The 10,818-nt window shown below is 37.9% G+C and overlaps 1 protein-coding gene across 1 annotated transcript; it reads left to right on the top strand.

Moving 5' to 3' along the window:
* The first annotated feature begins 307 nt into the window (after nt 1–307).
* On the top strand, nt 308–1,579 carry LOC110898223 (leucine-rich repeat extensin-like protein 1). The gene is made up of 2 exons (XM_022144983.1): nt 308–999; nt 1,072–1,579. The coding sequence occupies exons 1-2, from the start codon at nt 308–310 to the stop codon at nt 1,577–1,579; spliced, it is 1,200 nt and encodes a 399-aa protein (XP_022000675.1).
* The last annotated feature ends 9,239 nt before the right edge of the window (nt 1,580–10,818 follow it).

The raw sequence follows: 10,818 nt of genomic DNA, 5'->3' as shown, positions 1-10,818 counted from the left end.
CATTTATATATTGTGTTGTTTGTCTATGATGATGCCAACTACGTCACTATACTCCCCACCGGGCCCACCGGTGACACGTGGAAATTAGGGGTGTGACAGGTTGGTATCAGAGCCAACTCTGAGTGAATTAAACACTGGCCTTTTGTGTTTAATCTCAGTTACACAATTGCACATTCCTCGATTCTCGAGTCTAGACAAAGAACTTAGGAAATATCCAAAATTTGTTTTATTTTCTAACTTTGTCTTATATATATTTTGTTGTGTCACTTGTTTGATTTTTGACAGGTTCACCAAAATGCCGCCACGTATGAGAGGAAGAGGAAGGGGACAAGGAGCATATGTAGCCCCAAACGACCATGAAGCCGGACCTTCGCACAGGCGAACACCTTCAGGCTCCCATAACACAGATGCTCAAAATCTGTGGAGGTCTTTTACTGAACCCGCAAGGCACTCGATTTCACAGAGTACCTCGCCTTCTATCCCACACTCCTTTGGGCCTCAATCCGAAAATGAGCCCCACAACTCTCACCAGTCCTATATTCCTCTCCAAGGACACCAATCACCCTTTGACCAACCATCACCTGTTTTCCAAGGCCTGTTCAACCCTGCTGACTACCTTGATGTACCTATGGGTTTTAACCCACTTGGACCAGAAGACCATTTCCCTGGCGACAATGCGATGGAGGTCGATGAAGATACCGATCCCTCAATGCCACCATCTGGAACTCCGAACCACCCTATCGAGATTTCTGATGGGTCACCTTTTGTAGGATCACCATACAATGGTCCCGACAGCTTTGAGGAGAGATTCAGGCAGCATGACTGGGTATTTACCCCTAGTTACCATAACTCTCCCCTGCACCAGCCACATCACAGCTCTCCCTTGCACCTCCAGCAACAGCAGCCACAGCAGCAGCAAAATCCTTCTGAGGATTTCCGGCGTGACGTGGTCACTCCACCGCCGCCACCACCTCCGGTTTTCCCTCCTCCGCCTCCGAGGCGAAGAGGAAGGAACGCACGGATGTCCACACGAGGGGGAATACGCATCGGCACCCCTCCACATTCAGGTAGCAGCCGATACTCGCCACTTCATGAAGAACCAGAGATGGGAGAGTCTTCACATCCCGTCTCAGAAGTAACATCTGCGCCAATCACGCCACCACCACCACAGGATTTCGGAAACCCAATCCCTGCTTATACTAGCGCGACAGCATATAATCCCTTCGAGCAGACTTTTCCCCCTGGTTATAACTTTACAGAGGATCCCTACTGGGTAGCTGCGAACTACAACACTCTCAATCCGGAAGGTACTTTTGGAGGTCCCTGGGCTACGGGACAATCGACCTATGGATACCCATCATATGGATATCAGCAGCCGCAGCCTCCTCAACCACCGCAATATCCGCTACCACCGCCGGCACCGATGATGTCGCCGCCACAAGTTCAAGAAATCCTTCAAGGGATAAACGATGTGCGACGTGAAATACGGCATGAATTGCGGGAAGATCGTCGGCATAATCGTGGGATGTTTAAGAAGATGGTAGATTTAATCAAGGGAAACAGCAAGAAGGACTACTAAATCCTTTGTTGCTAGTTATTTAATCATGTCCCTGCGAGGACATTTATTTCTGTACTCTGCCCCTGCGTGGGTATATTTTTCCTTTCTGTTCTACCCCTGCGTGGGTTTGTTTGTTTCTGTTAGCCCCTGCGTGGGTATGTTATTTGTGTAAAAGTCCCGTTTAGGGCAAACTCTTGTTAGTTAATTTTATTTGAAATGGTTAATTTAAGTTTTTCATTTTTAAATTATACGCATGAGTATAATATACGAATAAATGAAAAATAGCAATTATTATTTTAATTTACCATTTTAATAATAAGAATCTTAAAAAGGTAAAACCTAGCTTGAATCTCATATTAAAGACCTGGCCAATATGGTAGAACCTGTTTAAAAAGATTCAATCTCTGTTAACATCTGTAAACATGTTAGCATTCTTGGCTAGTGTGATCCGTAAAATCACACATGTCACCCTTTTAATAAATTATCCAAAATTTATATTCTATATATATATTTGATTGTGACATAATGCCTACGGGTTATAACTAATGTCATACAAAACAAAAAGGCAGCCGTGGTTTATGGACCCCTGCCAAGAAAAGGATTAATTGTTTTAATTATTCAAATTTTAATCCTATAGAATCTAGATTCAAATTTAGAAATTTGTCCAAGTGACTAGGCATATTGTGCCAACATATATTTCATTCTAGGGTAAAGTAACTAATAAAAAGTCCTGAATGAAACTAATTAACTAATATGGCTCATATTTACCATGGTTAATAAATCGTCAAGAACGATAATACTGTTTAGGCTTCTAAATAGACCTTGTCCTTACTTTTATGTAGCACCTAAAGCCACATGGCTAAGTCTGAAGAAGTAAACAGTCACTCAGAGGAAGGCCCAGATAACACTAGGATACATATAACTGGTGCGGAGCTACAAGCTTTAGTAGAAAATGCTGTTGCCAAAGCCATTGAAAGGCAATATAGTGAACCAAGTAGGACCTGAAGTAGGACCCGATCCGCGCCACATTCCAAATTCAAGGGTCATTTGGAGGCTCATACCAAACCACTCTCTAAGAAGGATGCATCTAAGAAAGATGAGCTCAAGAAGGATGATGAGCGACATTCATCCAACCAAAACAGTATCTCGTCAAAGAAGGTCGAGCATAAGTCAGAACCACGTGATAAGTCATGTACATACAAATATTTCGTCTCATGTAAACCCCGGGACTTTACTGGGGAGAAGGGAGCGGTTGACTGCATGACCTGGTTAGACGAAATGGATACAGTGGTAGACATCAGCGGGTGTGCTGATCGGGATGTGGTGAAGTACGTATAAGGGTGGTTCTCGCATGAGCCCCTCCCTATATATATATATATATATATATATATATATATATATATATATATATATATATATTGCTTACTAGTGTGAGGTTCATTGGGGAACACTAAAAAAGTGGGGAACAGCAGAGAACCGACTCAAACGAACTTCGATTGGACTCATTCCAGCGGCGTTGGAACCGGCTCGTCGAACTCTAACTAAGATCTCTTAACCCTAAACCCTAAATCCTAACTCCTAAACTCTAAACCCTAAAGCTAAAAATAAGCTAAACCGTAAAATCTAAACTATAAACCCTAAAGGCTAACCCTAAAGTTAAACCCTAAAGTTAAACCCTAAACCTTAAAGCTAAACCCTAAAGCTTAACCCAAAAGCTAAACCCTAAAAGCCAAACCCTAATATATTTAGGGTTTAGGGGTTATGATTTAGGGTTTAGGGTTAAGAGATCCTAGTTAGGGTTCGACGAGCCGGTTCCAACACCTCTGGAATGAGTCCAATCGGAGTTCGTTTGAGTCGGTTCCCCACTGTTCCCCACTTTTTTAGTGTTCCCCAATGAACCTCACACTAGTAAGCAATATATATATATATATATATATATATATATATATATATATATATAGGGAGGGGCTCATGCGAGAACCACCCTTATTGTGAGAACCTTGAGAACCAATGTGAACACAACCTAAAATAGCTAAAAAAACCTAACCCCCACCCCCCCCAAAACCTAAACCCCCCTCCCCCACCCCCCAAAAAACTAAACCCCCCCCCCCACCCCAAGCTAAAATGCTAAAAACTAAACCCCCAAAAAACCTAAAAAAATCTAAAAAAAATCTAAAAATTTTTTTTTGAATTTTTTAATATTTTTCATGTTAAAATCGCTACTTTTAGAAGCCAAAAAAATTTTTTAATTATTTTTTTTTTTAAAAAAATTTAAAAAAAAAAAATTTTTTTTTGGCTTCGAAAAGTAGCGATTTTTTTATAAAAAATATTAAAAATCTCAAAAAAAAATTTTTTTATGTGATTTTTAGCTATTTTTAGGCATTTTTGGTGTGTTCACATTGGTTCTCGCGGTTCTCACAATAAGAGGTGGTTCTCGCATGATCTTCTCCCTATATATATATATATATATATATATATAAAGTGTATCGTACAAAATGTCTTAACGTACGAAGCGTACACTATGGTAAGTTCGCACGTTATAACCCCAGAAAGGAAATCTCGCATGTTGAAAAAACCAAAGATCTCATGTTAAAAAAAATCGCATTTTAAAAAAAATCGCATGTTGCTGAAAAAAAACCAAAATCACATGTTTAAAAAAAATTGCATGTTGATACTGCATCTTATACGCAACGTACGTTAAGACAATTTATACAATAACCGCCCCCCCTCCTCTCTCTCTCTCTCTCTATATATATGTAATATAAAAGGATAGAAAAATTACAATAACTAACCCCATTAATATTATTCTATTTGCATATTTTGTATCAAACACATTGAAGTGAATAGAGTGTGTGCCACATGCATATTTTTTCCTTTGGAGCAGATCTGAACCTGTTTTCCTCACTCATCCTTATTTGTCCAATTCTTCATCTCCATGCCCCCTCAACATGTCCAGGAGATGCTACAGGTAAACCAGACAAACAAATTTAGCAAACAAATAGTTTTTCTTTTTTTCTTTATAATACATTTCAAATACATATTATGATATTAAATTACTTTTAACTATTTATCAAGTGTACATTATTGCCATCTAACACTTTATTTTTAACTAAGATGTTTAGTAACTTGTTCACCATTATACTATAGCATTCTTACTATTATGTATATAAAAAAATACTATTAACAATAATTGAATATGTTGCTAATGTTTTTTATTAAAAAATGCACATTGTCTAAAAAGATTTACTTAACGTGCGTTTGGTTCATTGTCACGGGAATAATTTTAATTCAAATAAATTATTAAACTTTTTAGCAATAATAATTATTAACATATCATAAGTATTCAAAATATATAGTTTAAGAATTCAAACTTCTGGTAGTGTTATAAATTACTATTATTCATATCAAGTTGTAGAAAAAAATAAAGAAATGAGAGAGACTAAAAGCATTGTATACTACTATTTAATATTATCATGTTCTTGATTGAAATCATCATCATACTATTCAGCTACCAATAGCAAAATTAAGGTAAGATTTAAGAGCATTCTCATTCAAACCACTAAAATCTGTGTGGGGGGTTTTTAAAATATAAGAAGTATAAAAAGTGGTTGTGAGTGGAGGAGAGAGAAAATGTTACTGTTCATCTGTATATTTGGGGGGACACTGTTCACCCCCTATACTTTTTTAATATATATTGAAAGTGGTTGTGAGTGGAGTAGAGAGAAAATGTAATATATATTGAAAAGGAGAGAGAAAAAGTATTTGTTTTTAGTGGAAATATATTGATATAGGAGTTGTTTTTTAGTGGAATGTATGTATATTTTTAGTGGATTGGATGTGAATGCTCTAAGTAGGGTAAGATGTAGACAGTCTTATTTATACTTCGTAGGAATAGAGATACTACTTCCAGTGAGACCTCTGGCTCGATAGTAGTTTTGCATCAAACCTTGGACATAAGGCACATAACACTCAACAATCAAGACAAAGACCGATTAGCGCATTTACCATTTTGTCTTTCGACTATCAATGCCACCACATAATGCATGATTAACCGTTCGCCGCTTTTAATATTATTTTCACGAAATTAGTAAAATAACGTTAAAATTAGTGGAATTTCACTTTTGCCCCCGAGTGTAAGACCCATTCTTAAAATACTTAGGTGCTGTTTGTTTTTTCTGTGGGAAAAGGTCTGCAGTCTGCGGACCACATCTACAGATATCTGCAGGAGAAGAGGTGGACCAAATGTCTGCAGTCTGCAAGGAGAAGAGGGTTTGTTTTTTTTCTACAAAAACCTTCTCTTCTCTTCTCTTCTCACACACAAACACACAGACCTCTCTTCTCCTCTCTCTCTCTGCTTCATCTTCCACCACCACCACCACCGAACCACAACCACCACCGTCACCTCTACACCACCGCCACCACCGTTACCACTACACCACAACCACCACCACCGAAGAGGGTTTGCAAATCTGAATAAGACGCGAGAAGAGAGAGAGAGACGCGAGGAGAGAGAAAGTGATGCCGGCGAAATCGACGGCAACGAGTGGCGTTTCAGGTGTTGATGGTTGGTTGGTGGGTGTTTCTTCTTAAAACCGGTAAGTTCTAGTCCCTTCCTCCTGCAAGATGCCTGTTGAATTTGGGGATTTTGAGTGGGTTTTTGGAGGTGGGTGGTGTTGGTAGTTGTAGGTGGGTGGTGGTGACGGTAGTTGTGGTGGTGGCCGGCGGGAGTAGGTGGGGGTTGTGGCAGGTGGATGGTGGTTGCAGGTGGGGTGTGATGGCAGGTGGGTGTTGGTGATGGTGGTTGTGGCAGGGATGTGGGGGTGGAGGTGTGGAAGAAGACCTCTGTGCCAAGAAGAGGTTAATGTCTGTGCCAAGAAGACTTGGGTCATTGTCTGCGTGGTGAAGAGGTCTCGCAGACCTTTTCTAATGAAAGGTCTGCGAGAAAACAAACAAGCTGCAGCATCTAAACGTCTGCGCGCGTCTGCGCGGTGCAGACATAAGTGGCCAGAAGTGCTTCTGGCCAAAAAACAAACACCACCTTAGAGTTTTATGAAATTTGCACCCGTGTGTGTGTATATATATAGTGTACATCGTTACAAAATCTGAATTTCACAAAACTTATAAGTGTATTAAGCATATATCATGCTAACATAGCTAATTTCGATAATAAAAGAGGACAAAAGCGGAAACTTGACATTTAGACGTGTTCGGTTCTTCATTTAGCTTGATTTCTATACGTTCCATCGTAGAAATAGCCTATATATCAATTAACATCTTAAACGCTAATTATATAATGCTTAAAATGTATTTTGATAACCCAAACCCAAAACAACAAAATATTTTTTTTTGTGAAAATACCCGTCGTAAGCTACGGCAAGTGTACCATAGCTTACGGCACACAACAGAAAGATTGGGCAGATTAGCACTGCCGTAGCCTACGACAGTCAGCCGTAGGTTATGGCTCTGTACTGTTGTTTCTTCTAACCCTGCAGTCGCCTATGGCAGTCAGCCGTAGGTTACGGTACGGCACTGCTGTTTCTTCTTTTCCTGTTTTACCCTTTTATACGAAAAACTTCATATCTTCTAGGTTTCTTATCCGTTTTATCTCAAAATTGTCTCTACTTGATCGAAAATTAATTATCCACATTTTAAACTCAAAATCCCCAACCCGGATTAATAACTCTTACATCTTATGCTTTCGGATCATACATTGTTCATGCAATTATTCAACCCATTTACATGTTTGTCTATTTATCCGCATAATCTGATAAAGGTTATTTCCTTACAATTTTTATATCCCTTCTCTGGGTTTACTAAGCTTGCATTTACACTCCCGTTAACCGGTTTGCGTCCACATTATTTTGACCCATTTGGTTAACTTTAACCAAACGAAAACCTTACTTTTGTTTATTTTGAGGAACTCTCATCCTCCATACTTTAACCCATTTCTTGGGTTTGCCATTTATATCCTGCATTCCCGTTACTCGGTTTAGACTTTCGATTCATTTGGTTGTTCGTGTGAAATCCATCACTTATGAATTAACCTGTGACACCTGTGTCACTACGACCATCAAACAAATGCAAATCCAATGAAATATTGTGTTTCATACTTAGGGATTTGTATAAATATGTGTATCATTTGCACATATCAATTCTTGTTCGATTTCGAGCTTTAAATCGCTTTCTGGAAGGTTATACGCGCACTGGTGCGTAAACGTAATCAGTTTAACGCGACAAACACTCCGGAATAGTGAAATAGGCTTAACATACCTTAAATAACCTTTACATAACTTAGAAATAAGTTTTAAAGGGTTTCAATATGGCAAAAACAAGTTTATTCGCTCACAGGGACTATTTGCGTCAAACTGCAAAAGTCTGTCGTTTCGTAAGGCAACGTACAGTCCGGAACTTGATCATAAGCTAAAAATACCATAAATAACCTAAACATAGCTTAGAAATAAGCTTTGAGTGGTTCAGTGTGCGAGAATATGCTTATTTGATCTTACAGGGACTAAAAGTGTCAAAAACGGCGTAAGTTTGCATTTACGCGCATATCTTACGTTCTGACCACATCTGGACATCCAAAATTTTTGTACACACTAAAATATTTTTATTTTAGTGATCGTCATGCAAAAATACCGCTCGTCGCTTAATTTGGTTCGTTTTCGCGTCCGTTTGAGTTTCGTCGTAATTTAACGAATAACGCGACCGTACGACCAAACGAGCCGACATCCGAGAGTTTTCCGAGCATAGTTTGAGTCCTCTAAACCTTATTGACCTTGTAGAGCCTTGAAAATGGCTTAACGGGTGTCAAAAGTGCCTAAAATGGACTCAAACACATGCAGGGACCAAAGCTGTAATATGCTGAAAGTTTGCTGATCTGTAGGGACCAGGCGGGCCGCGTAAGCCTGTCCCTCAGCTTACGCGGGCCGTGTAAAACTTCCCAGTGACCAAAAATCAGTTTTAGCAATCTGTTTGAACTCCAGGGGCTGTTTATGCAAATATTATTGTTTGTTAACCAAGTTAACACCTCTCCAAGGCTTCTAACCTGCATCAAACACTTGTATGGTTAGGATGTCTTGCTTGGAGGTTACATAAACACTTGTCTTAATCTTGTTCTTCATGCACTACTATAAATAGCAAGCCATTTCATTTGTTTTTCCACACACTTGATCTAAATTCTCTAAGTTGGGCTTTTTTATAACTTCATACCTGAGAATTATAAGATCAAGTTCAAGCAAGGACCCTTTGTAAGCTTCCTTCATTCTTTTATCGCTTTCTAGCTTAAAAGTCACAGTGTTTGACTTTCGGTTTTGACCATTAAATGGTCAACGCAAAGTTCGTTTGAACTTTGTAACGTGATTGTAATCACGATGGTTATAATCCTTAGCGATTATACCTACTGATTACCACGTTAACTAGACGTTGTGACGAGTCAAAGTTTCGGTCAAAATGCGTTTTAGCACGCATTTTGCCACGTAACTACTTTTAGGTATCAAAACACTTTGTTTTGATACCAAATCAGTTTTCTAAGTAGGTTAAACATGTTTTGACATGTTTAACTCATCACTATTAGTTTAGTGCTTGTTTAGGGTCGTAAGTTAAGAGTTCTAAACAACTGCTTAGACTTTTGAACCCGACCCGTTTGGTCGATCATTAGGATCCGACCAAGCTTGCTTAGTGATCATAGTTGCATAGGGAATAACCTCTGAGGTTATACCTTATGATCACTTAGGATTGGTTAGTCATTTGTTAGTTAGCTTATATGCCCATAGGGAATGACCAAAATGCCCTCTTGAAGCGTAAATCCATATTTTTGCATATGTGATCAACTTTTTGACATATAATCTGATTTAGTAACATGTTTAGGCATAATTGGGCATGTAAGACTTGACATAGCACATAGTTAACCATCCGACCATAGTTTTACGCAAACGACGCATTATAGTAGCTTATACTACCATAACGGGTTGAAACGGGTCAAAAGCACTTAGGTAGACTTCCAAATCAGAATGTTAGCTCTATTAAATCATACCATATGAGTTCAAATACTCATTTGATTTATAGAACACCATTCTATCCAATCTCCCGATTTAGGATTCGATTGTATGACATAGTAATTCCATAATAGGTGCCACTTGATTCCTTGATTTCCCGAACTTTGTTAGGACACTAAATCAAGGATTCTTGCAACCTCAAGTGAGTACATAGTCCCCTCTTTTACTGTTTTCAATTGTTTTGGGGTGAAACATATGTGCCTATTTGTTATTTTCATGATTTGTAACTATATGATTACACATGCTTAGTACTTGTTCTTTTGACAAATTAAACAATTACCTATGGTTTAAACACTGATTTTCAAAACTTGTAAAACAAATTGTTGGATCATACTCTCTTTATACATTCACCAAGCCGATTGGTAGTATGATATAGCGCTATAGGACTAGACACCCCATTCCTGTTGTACGGAATGTCAGAAACCAAATTTTAACCAAATAGAAATTTCCTTTGTGGTATTTCTATAGTCTCCAAAGTGTAGTTTGATACACTAAGATTTGAATGAATACCAAATCACAGTTTCTTTTGTATATTTTGATATACTACAAAAGTACAGTTTGATGTGCTCTCAAATGTGATCTACCAAAGTATATTTTGATATACTATGTACAAAATCCAACATATGTTTTAACATGCTACTTTGATATAAACCAAAGTATAGTTTGATATGCTACTGTTTACTAAAGTATATTTTGATGTACTACCAAAGCATAGTTTGATATGCTATTTTCAAACCAAAGCATAGTTTGATATGCTACTGTTTACTAAAGTATATTTTGATGTACTACCAAAGCATAGTTTGATATGCTATTTTCAAACCAAAGCATAGTTGATATGCTATTTTCAAACCAAAGTATAAGTTGATATACTACCAATATTTTTATTCTTAAACCAAAGTATACTTGAGATATACTATCAAATATATTATTTCATTAACCAAAGTATATTTTGATATACTACCTATTACTATTTCAAAACTAAAGTATATTTTGATATACTACTTATCCGGTCTTTTCTAAACCAAAGTATATTTTATATACTACAAACCTTTTATCAAACAATGCAGTTTAGAAACAAAACTTTTCACAAGGATTCATGGCTATTTTTGGCAAAACATAAAACCTTTTCTTATGTTAACTAAAGCCATGAATCTAAATCAACAAAACCTATGTTACTCACAGGCATTTTTATGCTGACGTACC

This window comes from Helianthus annuus, chromosome 2 (genome assembly GCF_002127325.2).
Source record: "Helianthus annuus cultivar XRQ/B chromosome 2, HanXRQr2.0-SUNRISE, whole genome shotgun sequence".
NCBI lineage: Eukaryota > Viridiplantae > Streptophyta > Magnoliopsida > Asterales > Asteraceae > Helianthus > Helianthus annuus.
Note: the sequence above shows the minus strand (reverse complement) of the source record. Positions and strands in the feature narration are given on the sequence as shown.

What these genes read in the sequence shown, in the direction of transcription:
- LOC110898223 (XM_022144983.1), top strand. Translation starts at nt 308, where the DNA reads ATGAGAGGAAGAGGAAGGGGACAAGGAGCATATGTAGCCCCAAACGAC. An exon ending in TTCCCTCCTCCGCCTCCGAG is followed by an intron (nt 1,000 to 1,071) that starts GCGAAGAGGAAG and finishes ACATTCAGGTAG; the next exon opens with CAGCCGATACTCGCCACTTC.